At 27.6% G+C, this 21,475-nt stretch overlaps 9 protein-coding genes across 14 annotated transcripts; 5 read left to right on the top strand and 4 right to left on the bottom strand.

Moving 5' to 3' along the window:
• Nucleotides 1–91: 91 nt before the first annotated feature.
• LOC107074414 (PAT complex subunit CCDC47) lies at nt 92–3,445 on the top strand. The gene is made up of 4 exons (XM_015335826.2): nt 92–368; nt 500–1,505; nt 1,641–1,812; nt 1,903–3,445. Exons 2-4 carry the CDS (start codon nt 505–507, stop codon nt 2,140–2,142), a joined length of 1,413 nt encoding a protein of 470 aa, XP_015191312.1. The 5' UTR covers nt 92–368; nt 500–504; the 3' UTR covers nt 2,143–3,445.
• LOC107074415 (PI-PLC X domain-containing protein 3) lies at nt 3,298–4,997 on the bottom strand. The gene is made up of 3 exons (XM_015335829.2): nt 4,856–4,997; nt 4,565–4,796; nt 3,298–4,373 (listed from the first exon to the last, which is right to left on the bottom strand). Exons 2-3 carry the CDS (start codon nt 4,707–4,709, stop codon nt 3,511–3,513), a joined length of 1,008 nt encoding a protein of 335 aa, XP_015191315.1. The 5' UTR covers nt 4,710–4,796; nt 4,856–4,997; the 3' UTR covers nt 3,298–3,510.
• On the bottom strand, nt 4,636–8,097 carry LOC107074238 (protein zwilch homolog). Its single transcript, XM_015335490.2, has 12 exons — nt 7,788–8,097; nt 7,687–7,723; nt 7,483–7,612; nt 7,166–7,403; nt 6,904–7,068; nt 6,663–6,839; nt 6,379–6,574; nt 6,235–6,314; nt 5,922–6,157; nt 5,614–5,844; nt 5,440–5,552; nt 4,636–5,340 (listed from the first exon to the last, which is right to left on the bottom strand). The coding sequence occupies exons 1-12, from the start codon at nt 7,914–7,916 to the stop codon at nt 5,264–5,266; spliced, it is 1,809 nt and encodes a 602-aa protein (XP_015190976.2). The 5' UTR covers nt 7,917–8,097; the 3' UTR covers nt 4,636–5,263.
• A 142-nt stretch (nt 8,098–8,239) lies between these two features.
• On the top strand, nt 8,240–10,392 carry Nle (notchless protein homolog 1). 3 transcript variants are annotated; one of them, XM_089170689.1, is made up of 6 exons: nt 8,240–8,307; nt 8,484–9,146; nt 9,249–9,502; nt 9,582–9,819; nt 9,890–10,111; nt 10,196–10,392. In XM_089170689.1, exons 2-6 carry the CDS (start codon nt 8,492–8,494, stop codon nt 10,333–10,335), a joined length of 1,509 nt encoding a protein of 502 aa, XP_089026815.1. In that variant the 5' UTR covers nt 8,240–8,307; nt 8,484–8,491; the 3' UTR covers nt 10,336–10,392. The 3 variants fall into 3 exon arrangements, with proteins under 3 accessions (XP_089026815.1, XP_089026814.1, XP_089026816.1); XM_089170688.1 differs by having other exon boundaries at nt 8,258–8,369; XM_089170690.1 differs by having other exon boundaries at nt 8,276–8,840; nt 8,907–9,146.
• A 203-nt stretch (nt 10,393–10,595) lies between these two features.
• Nucleotides 10,596–15,362, top strand: ebo (exportin ellipsoid body open). The gene is given in 17 exon segments (XM_015335958.2): nt 10,596–10,765; nt 10,909–11,112; nt 11,185–11,376; nt 11,464–11,623; nt 11,706–11,962; nt 12,048–12,214; nt 12,294–12,600; nt 12,676–12,768; nt 12,846–13,014; nt 13,083–13,221; nt 13,310–13,358; nt 13,360–13,666; nt 13,748–14,075; nt 14,163–14,360; nt 14,440–14,718; nt 14,797–14,962; nt 15,044–15,362. Coding segments are annotated over 17 exon segments (3,096 nt in total). The 5' UTR covers nt 10,596–10,762; the 3' UTR covers nt 15,122–15,362.
• Nucleotides 15,363–15,637: 275 nt separating this feature from the next.
• Aldh7A1 (aldehyde dehydrogenase 7 family member A1) lies at nt 15,638–18,375 on the top strand. The gene is made up of 8 exons (XM_015335960.2): nt 15,638–15,937; nt 16,005–16,221; nt 16,294–16,481; nt 16,565–16,764; nt 16,842–17,086; nt 17,149–17,258; nt 17,339–17,599; nt 17,686–18,375. The coding sequence occupies exons 1-8, from the start codon at nt 15,785–15,787 to the stop codon at nt 17,896–17,898; spliced, it is 1,587 nt and encodes a 528-aa protein (XP_015191446.1). The 5' UTR covers nt 15,638–15,784; the 3' UTR covers nt 17,899–18,375.
• Nucleotides 17,920–18,647, bottom strand: LOC107074480 (rRNA N(6)-adenosine-methyltransferase Mettl5-like). The gene is given in 3 exon segments (XM_089170699.1): nt 17,920–18,176; nt 18,179–18,229; nt 18,314–18,647. Coding segments are annotated over 3 exon segments (627 nt in total). The 3' UTR covers nt 17,920–17,934.
• LOC149033084 (SOSS complex subunit C-like) lies at nt 18,502–19,459 on the bottom strand. Of its 2 annotated transcripts, XR_016176022.1 has the most exons (4): nt 19,220–19,459; nt 19,032–19,156; nt 18,718–18,962; nt 18,502–18,639 (listed from the first exon to the last, which is right to left on the bottom strand). XR_016176022.1 is itself a non-coding variant. In XM_089170701.1 (3 exons), exons 1-3 carry the CDS (start codon nt 19,245–19,247, stop codon nt 18,807–18,809), a joined length of 309 nt encoding a protein of 102 aa, XP_089026827.1. In that variant the 5' UTR covers nt 19,248–19,458; the 3' UTR covers nt 18,717–18,806. The 2 variants fall into 2 exon arrangements, 1 of the variants encoding a protein (XP_089026827.1); XM_089170701.1 differs by lacking the exon at nt 18,502–18,639 and having other exon boundaries at nt 18,717–18,962; nt 19,220–19,458.
• A 145-nt stretch (nt 19,460–19,604) lies between these two features.
• Nucleotides 19,605–21,418, top strand: Vta1 (vesicle trafficking 1). 3 transcript variants are annotated; one of them, XM_015336043.2, is made up of 5 exons: nt 19,605–19,774; nt 20,085–20,201; nt 20,274–20,708; nt 20,786–20,962; nt 21,036–21,418. In XM_015336043.2, the coding sequence occupies exons 2-5, from the start codon at nt 20,090–20,092 to the stop codon at nt 21,185–21,187; spliced, it is 876 nt and encodes a 291-aa protein (XP_015191529.1). In that variant the 5' UTR covers nt 19,605–19,774; nt 20,085–20,089; the 3' UTR covers nt 21,188–21,418. The 3 variants fall into 3 exon arrangements, with proteins under 3 accessions (XP_015191529.1, XP_089026824.1, XP_015191528.1); XM_015336042.2 differs by lacking the exon at nt 19,605–19,774 and adding an exon at nt 19,785–20,005; XM_089170698.1 differs by lacking the exon at nt 19,605–19,774 and having other exon boundaries at nt 19,783–20,201; nt 20,801–20,962.
• The last annotated feature ends 57 nt before the right edge of the window (nt 21,419–21,475 follow it).

The following is a 21,475-nucleotide window of genomic DNA, read 5'->3' as shown; positions in this document are numbered from 1 at the left end:
ATATTTTGTTTCAAATATAAAATTTATTATATTATTAATAACAAGTACACTCTTGGAGATAACTCTTGAATGTTACATTATACTAGAACTTAATTGGCGCGGTTCCCGTATAGGGAGAAGAGGCGCTAGTGTATCACGACGGTACACTAGGCGCGTATCACTACACCCGATGTATACTTCTGTTTGTTCGTGGCATGCAAGTCACTTACCTTTCTAACCATTAATACCTGTATTTTATTATAAAATTCTAATGCGAGAAACCGAATGAAAGGTTTTATCTTATATGTATATGTAATTGATTAATCAAATTGATGTCGAAGAATCTAAAATTTATTATATAAGATAGGGACTACGCCATACAAGTTAAGGTAAATAATTATACTTTCAAAAGCACGGTAAAATGTGTATATTAAAAAATATTATCATACCTTATTTTGGACAATTTGCATAAAATTAAGCAAAATTGAAAATGATATTTAATGTAGTATTATTATTTCAGTGAAAATGAAATTGTGGTTGGTGATCATTCACATTGTTTTGGTAGCTACAAACATATGGGTCACTGCACATTTCCACGAAGAAGTTACAGAAGATAATGAATTTGCAGAATTTGAAGATTTTGAAGAAGATAAACCAGCAGCTGCAGCTCCTCCTTCCGATCATACAACGGAACATCATCATAAAGAAGCAGATTTAAATGAAGACTTTGAAGAAGATGACGTTCTTATTGTTGATGGAGATAGTGAATTTGATCACTTTCAAGATGAGGAAGAATTTGAAGGATTAGATGTAACTGGTGGTAATGCAGGTTCTAAAAGCGATGAACCATCCACACTTACTATTACTAAAGTACCATTGCATTTACGTGCGAGATGGGATAGTTTCTGTTTGGAAATATTGATGGTAGCTGGACTTTTAGTATATTGCATAAATTATATCGCAGGACGTGCTAAAAATGGACGTATAGCAGAATGTTGGTTGCAAGAACATAAAGAACTTTTGTCGAAAAATTTTACTCTTGTAGGTGATACAGGAAAATTAACAGAAAATGAATGTGAAAATGGTTTGGTCAAAGAAAGCGAGTCGCAATATAGTTTATATTGTTCAGGTCGAGTTGGCTGTGATTCGATGTTAATAGAATTGAAATTAATTAAGAGACAAGACTTAATTGCAGTATTAGCACAATTAGTACGACCGCAAAATGATCAAGCGCATATTAGAGTTGATCTTGCCAAAGATGAAGTTGATAGTTTTGTATTAGCAATTGCTACAAAACGAACTGCAATACATTTGACAAGAGACATGGCTGATATTAGTGTTTACTGTCCTGAAAAACGACCTGGAGAAAAATACGGACTTCCAGCAGGCTTTTATGTTATGCCAGAAATAGCTGAAACAGCTTCGATTATTTTAGATGCCAATGTTCTTCAAGCTTTTGCCAAATTTTCACAATACATAGATTATATCCACATCAGTGATCAATATAGTGGACCTAAACAACAAACGTAAGTGTTATAGTTGTAGTACGTCATTTGTCAGTAAAATTATTTTTTAAATATAGATAAATATTATGGATTATAATTTTTGTATTTATTATTTAATCAATATTTGATTACACCTAATAATACAATTATTTTTAGAGAAACTACTCAATTAACAATGCCTGAGGTAAAAAAAGTATTACTAGTCGGACTAAACATAAGTATAAAAGGACGTACAGCTAGTCCAGAATGTCAAGAAAAACTACAACTTCTTCTTCGACTTACATTTTACATATTGGAAAAATTACGACGTTTCAAATTATCCAAAGAGGTATTTAATTGTTCTCTTTATTTCTTACTTATTTATAGTAAATACTTTATTTTATATGTTACTAACAGTTTGTCGAGTGTTGTTATATAGGGTAAAAATAAAGCGGATAAAAATCGGCTAAGGGTAGAGGAAGCATTTTTGAAAACAACGCACGCGGCACGAGCCGAAGCTGCAGCACAAAAACGAGAAGAACGTAGAAGAGCTGAAAAAGAAAAAATGCTTCAAAAAGAAGATCCTGATAAGCAAAGAAAATGGGAAGAAAAAGAACAACGTAGATTGGCAAAGAAACGTGCCCCAAGAATGAAACAACTCAAAGTTAAAGCTTTGTGACCCAATGCGGATGTCACTGTTGTTGCATGTGACGAAAGTTCTAGCCAGCTGTAAGTAAATTGTTCAAGTGATTTGCTTAATTAGCGTTGTTTTGAAGAACTTTTAAACGTAACAGCATCCTCCTCCTCCCCGTTCATATTAAAATGTTGAAAATTTATTAGAAAACTAAATATGCGTTTTATCAAAGAAACATGCATATAAATACTTAACGCGATTTTCAAACTTATTATTATTTCATTTTATCAACAATATCAATAATTCATCATATATATATATAAGGAAATATAAATATATTATATTTTTTAACACTAGCGACTTTATTTAATTTATATATCAATCAAACACACATCTCTTTTTATCTTATTTGTGCTAAAAAAAGTTATTTTGAGCTGATATGTTTTGTCTCGATATAACATCTTAGAAATATTCTCAATGTAATTAATATGCGAAGTACGATATTAATAACAATACAGGCGATATTAATAACAATACATAAACTAAATTTACATTAATTATTAATTACATAAAGTCAAAAACGAACAAATGAATATTTATACAATTATTTGTATACTAATATTTTGTTTCATATATATATATGTACAATATTAATTTTATTTCTATTTATTTTGTAGATATCAGAAATTAGAAGTGAAAAACTTCGATACAATAAATATGTTCTATTAATTAAATTAAACGTAATGATTTCATGCTGAAATCAAAATTAGACAAAATTTAATATATATATATATGTATATCAAATTTAACAAACAAATAATCTATATTGAAGTTTTTTAATTGAAGTTTGAATACGCATATTATTATTCCATTTGAATATGCTTTACCCTAGTACAGCCAACTATAAGAAGGCTGAATTTTAATTATAACTAGAAGACTGTTTTTATTGAATCATTTATAAAAAAAAAAAAAAAAAATGTTCATTTTATTCATTGAAGACTAAAAACATTAAAAGCATATATTATTAATCAAATAAAAGGTGCATATGAAAAGAGCACTTGAATATAAAGAAAAAAAATACGTAAGTAACTTTTTTTCTACCGCCGTGTTGTATTTATCGTGTTTTAATATACATTTTTAAAAACAAAGACAAAACTCTAACTCTACATTATTTAATAAAACTTTCTTGAAATATCATGCTCATGTTTCTTGCTCATTATTTATATATTTGTTATACGTTAAACAGATATTAACATTGAATGAATTTTATAAGTATTGTAAATATCATATATATTGTAATTATATAAATAATACGTATGTACTTGAAAATACACGTCTTTCCAATGGATTTCTAATATTATAGAAAATTTAAAAAATCCTTCAATTGTGTTGAAATCATTTTTCTACGAGTAATTACAAATTACATGAATTTCTTAAAAGTTTAAGATTAGTTTGAATAACTGTCTTCGAGAATAAATAATTTTGTTCAGATATGAAATCAGTTATAACGATGTTTACCCCCTTAGGTCCAGATTTTTGTAGATTTATCCAAAGGATAGTCGCCTTTTGACACTTTGGCGTCAATGTTGAATGTAAATCTCCACAAAGGTGTTTTATAACGTAAGATATATTAGGAGTTAAGAGACATTGGGATATAAAACCAATATTGGTAGAACGATTTTTGAGTTTATCATTTAAAAAATTAACTAATTGATCTACACGCACTGTATTTGGCCAAGGTGTTGGCCAAAAAACACTTGGCCATAAATACGAATGATTCATCGCGCAAACGTTTCTATAAATGACAATAACTTGATACTTTCTCGAAGTAAGCCAATTTAATGACACGTGATTGAAATATGCTAAAGTTGGACATAATTTGCCATGAAAAATATCATTTATTATCGCAATCAAACGACCATGATCCACTTCGGTAAAACGATAAAAATGTTGAAAATCAATAATGATAATTTCATTCGTATGATCATTCAACCAACTTACAATCTCCTTTAATGGTTTAATCACTTCTGATCCGTACAAACCATGAAGAAAATAAATATTGTTATCCCTCGTTTTCGTAGCTACGCGTAAATCCAAATATCTTATACCGCCATTTAATTGTTCTTTTATATTATCTTTTTGTGTAATAGACCACTTAAAAATAATAGGCTTTGACAAAATCGAACAATAACGACCCAATGCTCTGATATACGCAGGCTCATCTGGACCTACATCGTTACGTTGATCTATAGTATAAGTCATCGTATTGTGAGAACCTGAAATGAACACTGGATTACCTTGAAAATATCCTTATTTGGAAATAAGGATCTTTAATTATTTGCACTATCAACAAACCTTTTCCTTTCCTACTATATAATATATAATATATGTATATTATAATTTGATATAATATTATATATAATAATTTTATATAATTTATATAAACGTCAAAGATATTTAAACTTACCGGGTATGGCGAGATATATTATAGGTGTATCTTTTAATGGTTCCGGAAGTTGTGTCATCCAAAATTCTAAATTATCTTTTGAAATATTTTTATTCAAATATGTTTCCGTACAGTATTGCTGTTCACTTCCATATTTTCGTTCCATTATTATTTCAAAATACTTGTGTTGTATAAAGTATTGAAAGTATTTTCAAAATATTCCAAGATTTACTTTTTAATCGGGTTAAATCTTCTAATAATAAAGAAATATAAATATGAATCAAAATATGTTTCAAGTGTGAATTTATTCACCTGATAACATAAAGTAACTCATGAATAATAAATTGAACGTATTATATCATAAATCTGATTCATTTTCTCACGGTAATTCTTTAACTTGTATCGTCATATTGAAATCTTTGAACGAATAATTTATGATTGACCTAAATAAAATGAAAGTGATCAATCATTAAAAAAAACCTTAAAAGAATTAAAAAGAACATGTATTAATATTAATTCATCATAAAGTACAGATATTAATGTAATAAAATATAAAGAAGAACGTCAACGACCCTAGTAGTTGGCATTTGGCATTATTTTCCAATCATGCATCTGGCGCGATTTTTAAATAAGAAAGTAATTTATATTTCTTTCTCCTCTGTATTACATCACAATTATATATTCTATTAAATATTTATATACACTTTTTATTTATCCAAATTACATATTAGCACTTCTAGTAGAGGAAATCAAAGCTGTTACCATGTGAAATGCTTCATTTATTTTATTTATTTGATCTGAAAAAATAAATGAATATTATCTATCTACATCATATATAAATTTGTTTTAAATTGTAATTATTCATAAATCTAAATATACATTATTTTTTTTTTTACCTGTAGAATACAAATTAGGTGGAAATATGGGAAAATCACTAAAATAAGTTATTGTCTTGGTTTTCAATAATTCCGATTCAGAAAAAAGATCAACTTTCCATGTTGCGGGAATACTGATAAGAATCAAAATTATAATATTTAAATATGAAAACAATATTTCTAAATTATACGTACCCTTTATTAATTTCATTAATAAGAATATCTTGTGCGGGAATGGTTAAAGTATATATTTTATTATTACATAAATCTTCTAAAGTATTCATCGAAAATTCTTTAGTTGTCATTTCTTTTATAATATATTCCAATGATGATTGTAAAACATCTGTTTCACAATTTATATGTTCTTGCAAAAGCAGCATAAATTCCAAACAAATATGAACTTGAATCATATTAATCAATTTCTTCCTATGAGAACATACGTAATACGTAATTAAAAAAATAATTAATACATTAATTACGTGATTATAAAAATATTATATTACCTATAAAAATTCGAATCGAATTGTTCCGGTTTCTTTTCAAAGTTCTTATATATGCTATTAAATGCAACAATGCCTGTATTCATTAAAATATATTTATAATCCTTGTTTACTTTTTCAAATCCTATATCTATCAAAATTTCTAATGGTATACTATCCATTAATAAATGCGTGACCGTCTTTTGATGAGATAATTCAGGCAAAATTTTAGCAAGTTTTGTATTATTTGTTATATTTAACTAAAATATAAATACTTAATGTGTAAGACATATATATATATATTATCATTTATTTATAATATATAAATATTTAATACCTGTGGTTGGCATTCACCAACTTGAATTTCTTTTAATATTTTATGCATACATTCTGTCATCTGTGTATAAGTAGAAGTACCTACAAAATATTATATATTAACATTAAGTAATTAAAAATTATTGAAAATGATTTATATATTTACATATGAGTAGTTCCCACATAAAATCAGTAAACTCTAGATTTAATCTAAAAAATGCAGCCTCAATGCACTGTTTTAATTTCATATTATTTTCATCTGTTTCAATGCATATTTGTTCCATTATATTGTAATTAGGTTGTCTATAGCTATAATTATTGGTAAGTAGAAGATTCAAATCATCCATTATTTGATCTTGATCCTACATTATGATTAGTAACCATATACAAAAATAAATGTTATTAATCTCACGTATATGTTACTTTATATAAATATTTATAAAACAATACCTTTGCATATGGATTTACAAAATTATCTGGATATTTTAACGAATTCAGATTATTATATGATTTTGCATTTATTTCCTTGAAATTATCTAATATCGTTAGATACTGATTAATTAATGACAATTGATGCCATAAATTTGCCAAAGCACTATTGTTTCTTCCAGTGATAATTTCAAGAATCTACAAGGAAATATTTATTGAAATATTACTTTTTTAATATATATATTTATTGTAATGAACTTACTAAACTATTTTTGGATGATCTTATAGGTGGATCAAATAACATATTATTTGCTATTATGTTAAGCGTTATACTTCCTTCAAAATTCAATTTTTCAATTTCTGATAATTCTTGCATTTCATATCTCCATCCAAATAAATTATAAGTACTCAAAGTAAACACTGATACCTAAAAAAAAAAAAATAAAATACAAACAAAAGCAGCATACAAAAAATTTCAATATTTATATTTTAGAGAAAGAACAAAAAAATGATATAAAACGCACATCTTTTTTTTCTGAAAATGATAATTCAAGATGTTCCGATAATAGTTTGGAAGAGACATTTTTCACAAAATCAAGTTCTTTTATATTATTACTTGTAACTTCTATCGTATTGAGCCAATTTTTCTCAACGATACTACCTAATATAAGTGTTTTGTTATAATCTTTTCCATCACAAAGTATGAATATCGGTATGACATTATCAATATGTAAATTTTCATGACAAAGATTTAGCAATGTGCTGTAAAAATAAAATAACATTTTTATAATTAATTATAAAGAAAAATTCAATTAGAACATCTTGTATATACATATATTACCATGCTTCAATCCTTGTGAGAGGAATATATTCTTCCTCATCTTGTCCCCAATATCTTTCTGTTATTAAAGTACTGTTTATACATTCATCATTAAATGAATATTCTAAAGGATCACCAGTAACTTCTAAATCTGAAATATAATTAAGATTATATATGAAATCTTATATATTTATATATATATAATACATATAATTTATATCATACCATAACAAGATGAATCCGCTTCACTGTGTTTCGTGGACTAAAAAAATTATTTATAGATAATTAAATATTTGTAATATTATCAATCTTGTTGTGATACTTACTTTTTTAAAAATAACGAGATAATTCTTATATTCAGGAAAAAGTCGGTCAATAAATGATAAATTTCTTTTCTTTACTGTTACCAATGAATTTTTACATAAAATATTTTTTATCGTTTCTACAATATCCATTATTATATAGAAATTAATTTAGTTAACTAAGTAAAATATTTTTCTCTTTTTCTTTCTCTATCTCTCGCTCTCTCTCTCTCTTTCTTTCTCACACACACTCACTCACAATTTTGTTTACTTTTTTATTATTTTTATTAAAAACAAACTTCAAAATTGATCACAACGATTTGAATTTAAGGTATTACGTTCAAAACCAAACATTTCTGTTAATAAGGCGAGTACTCACAATGAATTATTTAATTTTATAAATAACATTTGTGATTGGTTGAAAAAAAGGCGCGAGATTGATTTAAAATCTTAATCTTTCATTTTTGTTTATGAAAATCTGTCTTAATAAATTTAGAAAGCACGTGGTACTGTATATCCATTGAAGTATTTGTATATATATTTTGTAATTATCAATATCAATTTAATTTTGTGATTATTATTTTAAATTAATATTATTAAATTAATGTAATTACACTGTCGTAATATAATTTTATAAATTTTATAAATTTTATATATGTGTGGTGTACTAAGAAGTATTAACCTATAATATGAAAATCATATGTAAATAATATCTTATAGAAAAAGAAATGTCAGTAAAAATGAACAAAAGAAAACACGATGACGAAACAGATAATAAACCCAGCAGGGTTTTATCAAGGTTTAAATCTGATACTGGAGAAACTCTTCCTGGTGGTCTATTGGATTTACCAATTAATGTAACGGTTGATAAACTTCAAGCAATTTGCAATGCTTTACTTCAGCATGAAGACCCAGTTCCATTGGCATTCTATGTTAATAATATAGAAATTACAGATACGTTAGAAAAGAATATAGAAAAGAATTTTAATATAAGTGAAAATGTTCTTGAAATTGTCTATCAACCACAAGCTATTTTTAAAGTTAAATCTATAACACGTTGTACTGGATCCTTAGAAGGTAATATAGATTTAATTGTATATAATGAATTCAATTATATATACTTTTGCTTTTTATATTGTTCAGGACATAAGGAAGCTGTTATATCTGTTGCTTTTTCACCTGATGGAAAACACTTGGCTAGTGGTTCTGGAGATACTACTGTAAGATTCTGGGATATTTATACGCAAACTCCATATTATACATGTGAAGGACATAAACATTGGGTTTTATGTATTTCTTGGTCACCATGCAGTAATAAATTGGTTTCAGCTTGTAAAAATGGTATGATTTTACATTGGGATCCAAAAACAGGAAAACAAGTTGGTAAATACTTACAAGTCTCAATTTAATTTAATTGAAAAAAAAAAAAAATGTAAATATTTATATTAATAATTTCCTTTTTTAAATCTAATCTATAATTTAAAGGTAAAGCAATGATTGGACATAAAATGTGGGTGACTTCTATAAGTTGGGAGCCTTATCATAAAAATCCAGATTGTAGATATTTAGTAAGTGCATCTAAAGATTGCGATTTAAGAATATGGGATATAACATTTAATCAAACAGTACGTGTTCTGTCCGGTCATACAAAATGTGTTACCTGTGTCAAATGGGGAGGTAGTGGTCTCATATATTCTGCTTCTCAAGATAGAACTATTAAAGTATGGAGAGCTGAAGATGTAAGAACTTTTCAAGGAATAGATTTATATATTATAAAAATTAATATACATTGATATATTTAAGTAAAATATCATTTAGGGAATACTGTGCAGAACACTCGAGGGTCATGGTCATTGGGTAAATACATTAGCATTGAATGTAGATTATGTATTAAGAACTGGCCCTTTTCAAATGAGTAAGACAAAAGACAAAATAGAGGATCCCTTAGAATATGCAAAGAATCAATATACTTCAATAGGTGAAGAAAAACTCGTTTCTGGTTCAGACGACTTTACATTATTTTTATGGAAGCCAGAAAAAGAAAAAAAACCTATTGGTACTACGAAATAATAATATTAACACTTTTTAACTTAAAAAGCATTACTTAACATTAAAAATTATTTCAGCAAGGATGACAGGCCATCAGCAATTAATAAATGATGTCAAATTCTCACCTGATGGTCGTATAATAGCATCAGCATCCTTTGATAAATCAATCAAATTATGGGATTCTAATACTGGAAATTATATAGCATCATTAAGAGGTCATGTGCAAGCTGTTTATTCTATTACATGGAGTGCGGATTCACGTTTATTGCTCAGTGGTAGTGCTGATTCAACTTTGAAAGGTATATTATAATAATATAATAATAATTATTTTATTTAATATATTTTAGAATGTATTACTATATTTTTTTGGATGATGTTTATAGTATGGAGCATGAAAACGTATAAAATATTCCTGGATTTGCCTGGACATGCAGATGAAGTTTATGCAGTGGATTGGTCTCCTGATGGTCTTCGTGTTGCATCAGGTGGAAAAGATAAAGTTTTAAAATTATGGCAAAACTAATATTGTAAAAAATAAAAAATAAAAAATACAAAAATATTTATTTACTAAGAAATCAAATCCTTTGTTCAATATTATATGTAAAATAATAAATGTTGTGTCTACTAGGTAGTTCGTCAATGATACAGTAACGTATCTACGAATTGGTTCTTCAATGATTTGCGATATATCTACGAAGTAGTTCGTCAAAGTTCATTGGTTAATTTTATTTGGAATTAACCAATTATGTACATCTTTTAGAAACAGTGATTATTATTATTTACTATATTATTATATGCACAGAGTTGCAACTTTCTATTGTATAATTTTTCATACAAATTCACCAAAATATGCTGAATTTGACATGAAATATAATAGAAAAGTTAACCTCATTGAATTTATGTTTATATTATATTTATATCAATAAATTATTATATATAGAGTAACAAACATGGTGAGTAGAAGAATACAATTATTATTTATTACTGATTTAACGAAATCGACATTATTAATCAAATAATATATGCATAGTAATTATCATATATTTTTATTGGCTTTAGTTTAATTTAAGTTAAATTACTATTGAAATTTATTTAGGATGATGATGCAGCTGCTCTTCAGAGTTTGGAACACCTAATGACAGAATTTTTTTCACCAGAGACAACTAATGAACGTAAAAGAACGATTGAACAGAGTTTTCAAGAATTTTCAGGACGACTTGACTCCTGGAGACCATGTCTGCACTTTTTATCATCTACAAATAATCATTATGTTAGCATGTTTGCTTTATCAACATTAGAGGTAAGTGTATAAAAATAATCATTTATAATATATGTTACTCTAATTAACTGAATTTATTTATGAATATTTTAGACAACTATTGGTAGAAGATGGCCAATTCTTCCTTGGGAGGATAGAGCACTTACACGATCAACTTTATACACATTGTCATTGGAAAAAACTGTTGTGCCATTTGTTAGAAATAAAGTAGTAAAGTTAGTAGTTGACATTGCAAGACACGATTGGCCACATTTTTATCCCGATTTTTATTCAAACATTTTACAGGTTTGATAAATGTATACATTTATATAAAATGTTGATAGTTTTAAACTATAATTTAAAATTATGCTTTAATATATCTTATCTTAACAGTTATTAGATCATAAGCATTCAAGGTTGCTAGGTTTGGTATACTTAAGAACTGCATCTGAAGAATTAGCTACACCACGAGAGGATTTACCAGTACAAAGAAAAAATGAGCTGTTAAGATTACTTAGTGCTCAAGTGCCTCTGACACTGGATACACTAACTGGTATAACAATAATAAATAAAATAACCAACCTTATATTTGACAAATATTCGTAATCCCGTTAAACGTAAAACAATTTATGCAGCACTTTTAAAAAAAACAACAAAATTAAGGAGTAGATCAGGAACTGCAACACCACCACCTTCTCCTACTAGTGGTCAAACAGTACCACCTGTACGTGCAGTATTGGATGTAGAGGGTTTAGCAACAGGCACCAGTGAAGTTTCCATAGCTATACTTCAAGTTTTAGCACATTTCTTTAGCTGGATTGCTTTGGCAGATCATATTTCTAATAGTTTATTGGAAGCTATATTTTCCTGTGCTAAATATCATGACACTATGGTATTGTTTCAGAGCAATTTTAAAAATAACAATTTATTTAAAAAAATTTGTATATTTTATTTATTCTATTCTTTGTTTTCTATAGAATGGTAAACAAATAGAAATGGCTGTACAAGCTTTAACTACTATAAATGAACTTCTGTACAGGCCTTTGCATACTCCAAATGTTAAAAAATCTTTATTATTAGATATATTTACAAATGGAATAAATATATTTCAACACGTGGGACGTTTAGACTCTGTGGATGAAAGGTAATTATTATTTGAACATTTGTATTATATCAAAATAAAATATATGAAAATATATTTTATTATTTATATATCGTTTTAGTTATATGGGAAAAATAACAGAATTCTTTCAATTATTTGTAACAAATCATCTGAAACAAGTTGAATCATGTCCTAGAAGTCTTGTAAATATGTTATTAGAAATTCTTTGTCATCATACGTTTCAACGATGTTCTACTGTAAATGAGTATCTTCGACGTTTAGATATTTGGATTGTTCTTTTAGAAAATTCACAGTCACGATATTCGTCAGTAGCATTAGGTTTAGCTGAAAGAGTACTTCAAAAAATGTGTTTTAAATTTAATGCACAAGCGTTAAAAGAACTCGATACAGAAAGTTTAGATGAAAATGTAAGTAATTTGTATTTATAACTTTAAGTTTAAATATTATATAAATTGTGATATAATTTATATCCGTTTTTGTAGGAAGAAACAGAGTGGCAACATTTTTTAAGGTGTAATATAGAATGCTTAGCAAAACTTGCAGATGTATCACCTATTCCAGTGTTTACATTACTGGTATACTATTAATAAATTTGATACAATTAAGAAAAATAGAGTAAGAGAAAAAGAGTAATTTATTGATTATTTTTTAGTATCGTTTTTGGAAAGGAAATTTAATAATATTCGGAGAATTAGGTAACGCAATAACTAATAATCAAATTATTTTACTAAATGATGCAGAAGCTTCTAATGCTCATGTACACTTACGTGATTTGGCTTCTACAACTCAAGCCTTAGCTAGATTATATTCTATTTTTATTGGTAAGTTTTAATTAAAATAATCCTTTGAAAATAATAATATTTTTAATAAAATATATATTTTGTTAAAGGAGATCAATCAACTATAGATCAATCTTTCGCAGAAGAAGTTGTTTCGCAAACATTAGATGCATGTATTTTTGCTAGAGATAATCAACTCTATAAAGCAGCATTACAACCACCAACCATAGTATTAGATATTATTGAAGTGTAAGTAAAACGTTGATATCAAAATTGATATAATAATAATATTTGATTATTTTACATATATTTCATTGATAATTGTATATTCTATTAGTCATTCACAACTATTAGCATCACTTCAGGCATGGTGTCATTGGATAGCAAAAAAGACCTGACAAAATAAAAGAAACGTTATGTCAAAGTTGCGTTAATTCGTGCATTTGGGCATTAACATATACTGCATCTTGTGATGTACCACCTTTTAATCTCGTTCATTCTGCAACTCATCTTTTTCAAAGTATTACTGCCATCTTGAAACCTATATTGTGGGACAATGATACTTTTAGAAATTTAATTTCCATGAGAACATATCCATCTTTAAAACCTGATACTATCAAAGTATTACGACGAGCATTAATTAATGCTATTATTTTACCAACTGGAGATGGAACTATAAGAGAAAGACTGATTGGTAAATATATATAAACAAAATGAAATTTGAACAAAATCAAATCTATTTTATTAAATAATTACGAATTTCATTGATTAATAGGCACAATGGTAGGATCTTTGGCAGAACCTTTAGGAGCACGAGGCCAATCTTTACCTTCTGATTCAACGATATTAACGATTGTACCATCATTAACTCAATTATTAGAGGATTGTTCTTCTTCATCAACTACTGTCAAAAAAATGTTGCATTCTAATTTAAAACTTAGTATCGATCGATCATTAGAACTTTTACCATATTTGATAAGATATCATAATATATGCGAAGTTGTACTTAATTTTTTATATTCAGTATTTTTAGTATTGCAACAACAATTAGGTCCCGAATTTACACAAACTGCAGTACAAGGAATGTTACAAATTTATACTAGGTATATATTTAAATATATAATTTGTTTTAATTTTAATTAAATCATTTTATATTAATTAATTATTTATTTATTTATTTATTTATACAGAGAAAACATTTCTGCTGGACCTGCATTAGATCAATTATTGGAAATATTAATATTAGTAATATCAGCACCTACTAGCGCATCCAAAGCATTTATTCCATCTGTAATTAATTTATGTTTGGGTCACGTATGGCCTGCTGTTGGAAATGATCTTAGTGCTTTTCCTGATACTACACTTGTTTTATTAAAACTTTTTTATAGGTACTTATTATATAAACAAATATTTCTATTATATATTATATTCATTATATTAGTAATAATAAATAGTTTTATTATTTAGCATTCTTACACATCAATGGCAATACTTTTATAATACATCAGTATTACGGACACTTGGTCATCCAGATGAGGATGAACCCGTTGAACATAAAGAAGAATTAGTTGCAATTTTAGAAGCTTTCGGTCAAGCTTTATTGCAGCCAGACGTTAATATATTTCGCCAAAGTTTGCAAAGTCTTGAACAACTAAATGCAAGGTGGCGACTATATCAAAGATCCATATTTAAAGTCCATTTACTTGAAAGATTCTTAATGGCCCTATTTACAGTTTTATTTCAACAGTAAGTGTGCTTTTCATTTTTTAATGAAATTTGTTTAATTCAAATATTTCTTCTTTTTTATTTTCAATTTATTTTCAGATCTCACAATCTATTAGCTGATGAAATTGCAGTTGCTGTACATAGTTTAGCATCTGTAAATATAGGATGGTTCTTTCAACATTTTCTTCCTACATTTTTAACTAGCTGTGAAGGTGTCGATGATATGCAAAGAGCTACATTATTAGATAACTTTGACAAATCAACTGTAAGTAAAATTAAATATACAATAAAAAGTAAATCATTTAAAAGATTGATAATTAAATCAAAAAATGAACGAATGTTTTAGGACCAACCAACTTTAACAAGATCTGTTCTTCAACTTATTTCTGACTTACGATGTTATCAACTGTGTAGGCCAGGTTAAATACATATAAGTATTCAAATAATAAAGTGATTGCATTTGATAATATTTCATAAATAGCATTTGAAAACAAATCATTATTCCTTAAGACTATTTCCAGTGCCTAGAGATAAAATATACATTTTTTCATTTTACAAAAAGATAAATTCAAACATTTTGTAATATTTAATATCTTGCGTAAATCACTGCCGCGCGACTTTAATGTATGTCCAAACTATTGTTATTAATAAAACTCGTCTTTTTATATGTTCTCTACACACACATTTTTTAGTGTAATAATAATAATAATAATAATAATAGAAAATTATTTAATGAATAATTATTCTATTGTGTTTTCAAATCTCAGGAGACGGTGCGATCGTCCCCCATCCGATTTTTTAAAAATTTGCCACACTTCAAGTAGTCCATATATTATCTTACTGTGATATGTTTACTGTTACTTTTATATACGTATATATATATATATATATATATATATATATATATATATATATATATATATATATATATATATATATGAACACTGATAAAAGTATGAATACAAGTATATATAAATATGTCTTAATCTGCTTATTTATTCTTGATAAAGAATATCATTCAGATAACCCTAAGATTTCTTCTTCTCTGGTATATTATTCAGTAAATTAACGATCACCAGAGTACGAAATGTTACATCTGCTGTCAAAAAGTATATACATTCCTAGAATAACAATGGCAAGATACTTGGTAACTGATCCTAGATATGGATTTTTAAAAGAATTGGGTCTTATTTCTGAAAATTCAGGTTTATTTGACGGAAGATGGGGAGGTTCTGGTAAAGTATGTAAAATAATATAATATATTAATAAATGAAGATTTGAGAATTCATTTGAATAATGTTTTACAGGTAATTGAATCGATTTCTCCAGCTAATGGAAAAGTTATAGCTAAAGTTCGAGAAGCAACACCTCAGGAAGCCAGTAACGCTGTTACAGAAACACGAAAAGCTTGGCCCCAATGGGTATCCTTGCCAGCACCTACAAGAGGAGAAATAGTTCGACAAATTGGTGTTGAATTAAGAAAATATTTAGAACCTTTAGGACGATTGGTATCTTTAGAAATGGGTATGATTAAAAAGAAAAACAAAATTAGATATGAAGAATATAGATTTAACAATTAATTGGAATTATATTTAGGCAAGATATTACCAGAAAGTATCGGAGAAGTACAAGAATTTATAGATATATGTGATTATGCGGTTGGATTATCTAGAATGTTGCCTGGTAATGTTTTCCCATCTGAGAGAAAAGATCATATGTTATTAGAAAAATGGAATCCATTGGGTGTTGTTGGTATTATATCTGCATTTAATTTTCCAGTTGCAGTACGTAGACCTTTTAAGTTGAAGTATGTAAAACCTTTTATAGCATATGTTATATAATATACAAAGAAAATCAAATATCTTAGGTATATGGTTGGAACACTGCAATAGCAATGGTGTGTGGAAATACAATTGTTTGGAAAGGGTCACCCAGCACTCCTCTTGTCTCCATTGCGATTACTAAAATCATTGCTAATGTTTTAGAAAGAAATGGCATTCCAGGTTCTGTTGCATCTATGGTAACAGGTGGATCAGAAATTGGACAAGTTCTGGTGAACGATCCACGGTAAGATGGAAAAAATATATATAACTACTTAATAATAAATACTAATAATATTTACATATCATATGATGTATTTTTAGTGTCCCACTTGTCTCTTTTACGGGAAGTACAACGGTCGGAAAGCAAGTAGCACTTAAAGTGCAAGAAAGATTTGGAAGATCACTGTTAGAACTTGGTGGTAATAATGCTTTAATAATTGCACAAGATGCTGATTTGGAAATGGCAATCAGAGCTGCAGTATTTTCTTGTGTGGGAACAACTGGACAAAGATGTACTACAACGAGAAGATTAATTCTTCATAGTAAAATACAAAAAGAGTTTAAAGGTAAATTGAAAAAATGATTATACAATGTAATAAACAAGAGTAAACAATTCACTTGTTTCTAGAGAGACTCATAATAGCATACAAGAGTATATTGGAACGTATTGGTGATCCTTTGGATGATGGAACATTATATGGACCACTGCATAGTCAACAAGCTGTTAATGAATATATGGTACAATATATATGGTCAGATTTTCTAATCCTGTGATAGTGATAGATAAAAATAGATGTTTATAAATTATTCATTAATAGACAGCGATACAAGAAGTAAAAAATAGTGGTGGTAAAATAGAGTTTGGTGGCAAAAAACTGGATAGACCTGGCTTTTATGTTGAACCAACAATAGTTTCTGGTCTGTCACCTAAAGCAAAGATTATACAAAAGGAAACATTTGCGCCAATTGTGTATATTTTGGAAGCAAACTCATTGGAGGAAGCAATAGCACTTAATAATGATGTAGAGCAAGGTTTAAGTAGCTCTCTTTTTACTAAAAATATTGGAAATATATTTCAGGTATTAAATTTAAATAAACTTATAAATATATATATATATATAAATGATTAATAAAAATGTCTATTATTACCTCGAAATGTTTCTAGTGGATTGGACCTCATGGCTCAGATTGTGGAATAGTGAATGTCAATATCGGTACCAGTGGTGCTGAAATTGGTGGAGCATTTGGTGGAGAAAAAGCAACAGGAGGAGGTAGGGAAAGTGGAAGTGATGCTTGGAAACATTACATGAGACGTGCAACTATTACCATCAATTATGGAAATGAACTTCCTCTTGCTCAGGGTATTAAGTTCGAATAAATAAATTCAATTTCTCATGAATAAATTGACAAATACTCAAGAATTTAATTCAAATCGTATAAAATCTACTTGAATATCAACAGAATCTTTTTTATGAAATTTATATATACGAGGTAAATCATATCTTAATTCAGCAATGACTTTTCCTTTTGCACCAAGTTGTTTAGCTTTGGAAAGAACGTAATTTCTCGTACTGGTTTTATGTAAAGAATACACAGTATTAGAAGCTGCTTTAATAGCAACTTCTAAAAATTTAATATCAGTTCCTGAATTTTTTTAGTTCCAAAAGGTGGATTCATGATCACCGTATCAAAGTATTTTTCAAATTTTCCTACAACGCATTTTATAATATAAATAATATATCTCATTTGAATGAAATCTTAATGAAATCATTGATATTTCTTTTTAAGCATACCTGGTAAATATTGAAGTATATCACATTGTATCGATTCAACAAATAAATCTAAATCAGTACAATTTCTGTGAAAGATGTTAAGTGCATCGGAATCTATTTCAAATCCTATTACATGACTTGCACCAAGCATTTGAGCTCCTAATGATAAAACACCACAGCCACATCCAAAATCGGCTACGACACGTCCTTCTATATCATGAAACTGAGACTGGGCAGTATATAACATATGCGAAGCGATATGTGCACTTGTATTATATTGTTCAAGTTTTATCTTTGGTTTCTCAAATCCATCGATCTCCTGTAGATATTCCTCGAGCTTACGAAGACTAATCATATTTGCCACTTATTAACTTTTACTTAGCACTTGATGAAAATTCTTTAACATGTAAAAAAATAAGAAAGACCTGAATTTTGTTTGTATCTCTGTGTTTTCATTGGTATCTATTTTATATACACAGTAAAACTAAATAAAATGCACCCAAAAGGGTTGCATTCATTTAGTGTCAAATCTTGGAAGAACAGGTAAAATTAAATTGCCAAAAGAAGAGTCTTGTGTAACAAAGTAACCCGTAGATGCTGCATGTGCATTATGTAAAGCAGCTCTTTGTGATGCACTCATTGCTACGCCATCAGTAGATTGCGTATTAGGCTAAAAAAATTATAAAGAATACTTAAAATGATCAATTTATCTATTTCAATAAAATGAATAATTAATCACCAGAGTAGACGCAGAACCAGTAGAAGTAACAGCTAATGATGTATTTAAGGTTGGTGCAACACCCTGCTTTAATAGCATTTGTTTCTTTAACTGTAATTCTTCTAAGATTTTTCGATTTTGCAATTCTATAAAAGTAATATTATGTTTATATATTAAATAAACAAATAATATCTATTTCAATTATATACCTCTTGAATTTGGTTGTGAAAAAGCCATCAATCCGCGTTTTTCTATCCAAAAATACAAATTATTTTGATTATGTCTCTTTCACAATGTCTCTAAGTTTACATTGTTCTAACAAATACTTATTATTTCTAATGCAATTTTAGTTAAATTTTTTAGTTTAATTTTCTTTATACACACAATTAATACGAATAATCATATTTTTATTTCTTCAGATAAATTCTCCCACTTAAAATGAAGAATATACTAACGCTAGGTAGGATAACTTACCTCAATGTTACGAGTACTACTACAACAGCGCCACCCCGCTGCACGTGGTCATTAATATGATACAAAAATTCATTAAAAAAATAAAGTCAATAAAAATAATCGTATAGTATAGCATAGTAGTATATCAATTCATCAATGATTCATAACGTGTATCCAAACGTGTGTCTACTTACACATTGACAGTCCTCTTAATAGATATTCTTTAAATCATTGACAAATTATTTCATAGATATTTTTAAATCATTTTTATTTCACGACCAATACCACCAGAGAGTATCACTTTTATTAAGGTTTGTTAATATTATGCGATGTGATATTTTGCGTTTTAAAGTAGTAAACTTCATGAGATACTGTCAGAATGTTATAATTCAATGAAATACGTGATTTGTTTTTAAACGAAACAACTAACGTTTTGTTAAGTGTGTATATGAGATTAGATAAGACAATATATACTCAAAAGTACTTACTTTAAGCTCTTATGTGTTAAGAAAAAAACAAATAAAAAAGAAACAACAAAAGAGGTTCTATACATAAAATGATGATTTATATAGAAAAGTAATAAAAATATTATAAAAAGTAATAAGTTTTTTTATTGCTTAGACATAATGGTTGTTAGTCCAGAGTTGCCACCTGTTCCAGCACCTTTAAAAAACATTCAACAATATTTAAAAGTAGCTACGACACATGATCAACGTGATTGCGTTGTCAGTTATTGGTGTACGTATTGATTATTTTATTATTGTTAATCGTTAATGATTTATTTCCTATACGTTGTTAATTTTGTAATAGGTCGTCTTTATGCTCTTCAAACTGGTTTGAAATTGTCAACGAAAACTAGTGAAGAAACAAGTTTTTTATTGAAATTAATGAATTGGTTGGAAACAACTAAGAAAGAATTACATGATAATGAAGCTATTACTAATGATGTTTGTGCACAAGCACATTTAGAAAATTGGGCATTGAAATTGTTTTTATATGCGGATCAAAATGATAGGGCTTCAAACTTTGGAAAAAATATTATACAATCATTTTATACCGCAGGATTACTTTATGATGTTCTAACGGTGTTCGGAGAGCTTACAGATGAGGCGGCACAAAATAGAAAATATGCCAAATGGAAGGCTACTTATTTACACAATTGTATAAAGAATGGTGAAACTCCTGTACCAGGGCCATTAAAAGATGAAGATGGTGAAGATAATTTAAATGAATTTTCAAATAAAGGTATACTAATGTATTTTAATATAAATACATAAATAAATCAATTGTATTATATCCATTTATAATAAACAACATTTCAGATAATTCTAATTCAGGTAATAATTTAGCTGATAATGAAGACAATACTTCAAACTTGGATGCTTCTAGTCCAACTAATGTCAACATATTTAATCCGACACCAGCTATACCAGAAAATGATGGAAGTGGAAAGAGTACAAGTAATATTCCAGATTTCAAACCATCTATAAAAGTAGATGGTAAGACAAATTAATTGTATAACAAATATTTAATGACAATATGTATGACTTTAAGAATGATATATTCTTATAGGTGGAATTGATTTATCTACGGAACAAATAACTAAAGCTCAAAAATATATTAAATGGGCTGGAAGTGCTTTAAATTATGATGATGTTCCTACCTCAGTTTTAAATCTTCAGAAGGCAGTACATCTGTTAACAACTGGACAAGATCCAGCATAAAAATCCAGCATTCATTGCAAGTGCCTAATAATTCATTAGGTTCTAATGTATAAATTTAAAATTTATTATTTTACCATTAGAGTATACGAATCTTCCCTACTTGCTTATTAATTTACAACACAACATATAAATTGCATTGTAGTGTTAAATAATAATTATTCAAAGACTAAACAAAAACTATCAACATAAATTCATTATAAATATCTTTCTGAATAAATGTAATTAACTATTTCAATTGTTTAAATAAATAAATTGTATTACAATACAGCTTTAAAAGCTAAAAAGCAT

This window comes from Polistes dominula, unplaced genomic scaffold (genome assembly GCF_049000335.1).
Source record: "Polistes dominula isolate Pdom_NZ unplaced genomic scaffold, Pdom_raw_medaka contig_79, whole genome shotgun sequence".
NCBI classification, from domain to species: Eukaryota; Metazoa; Arthropoda; class Insecta; order Hymenoptera; family Vespidae; genus Polistes; species Polistes dominula.
This window is presented reverse-complemented; position numbering and strand designations above follow the sequence as displayed.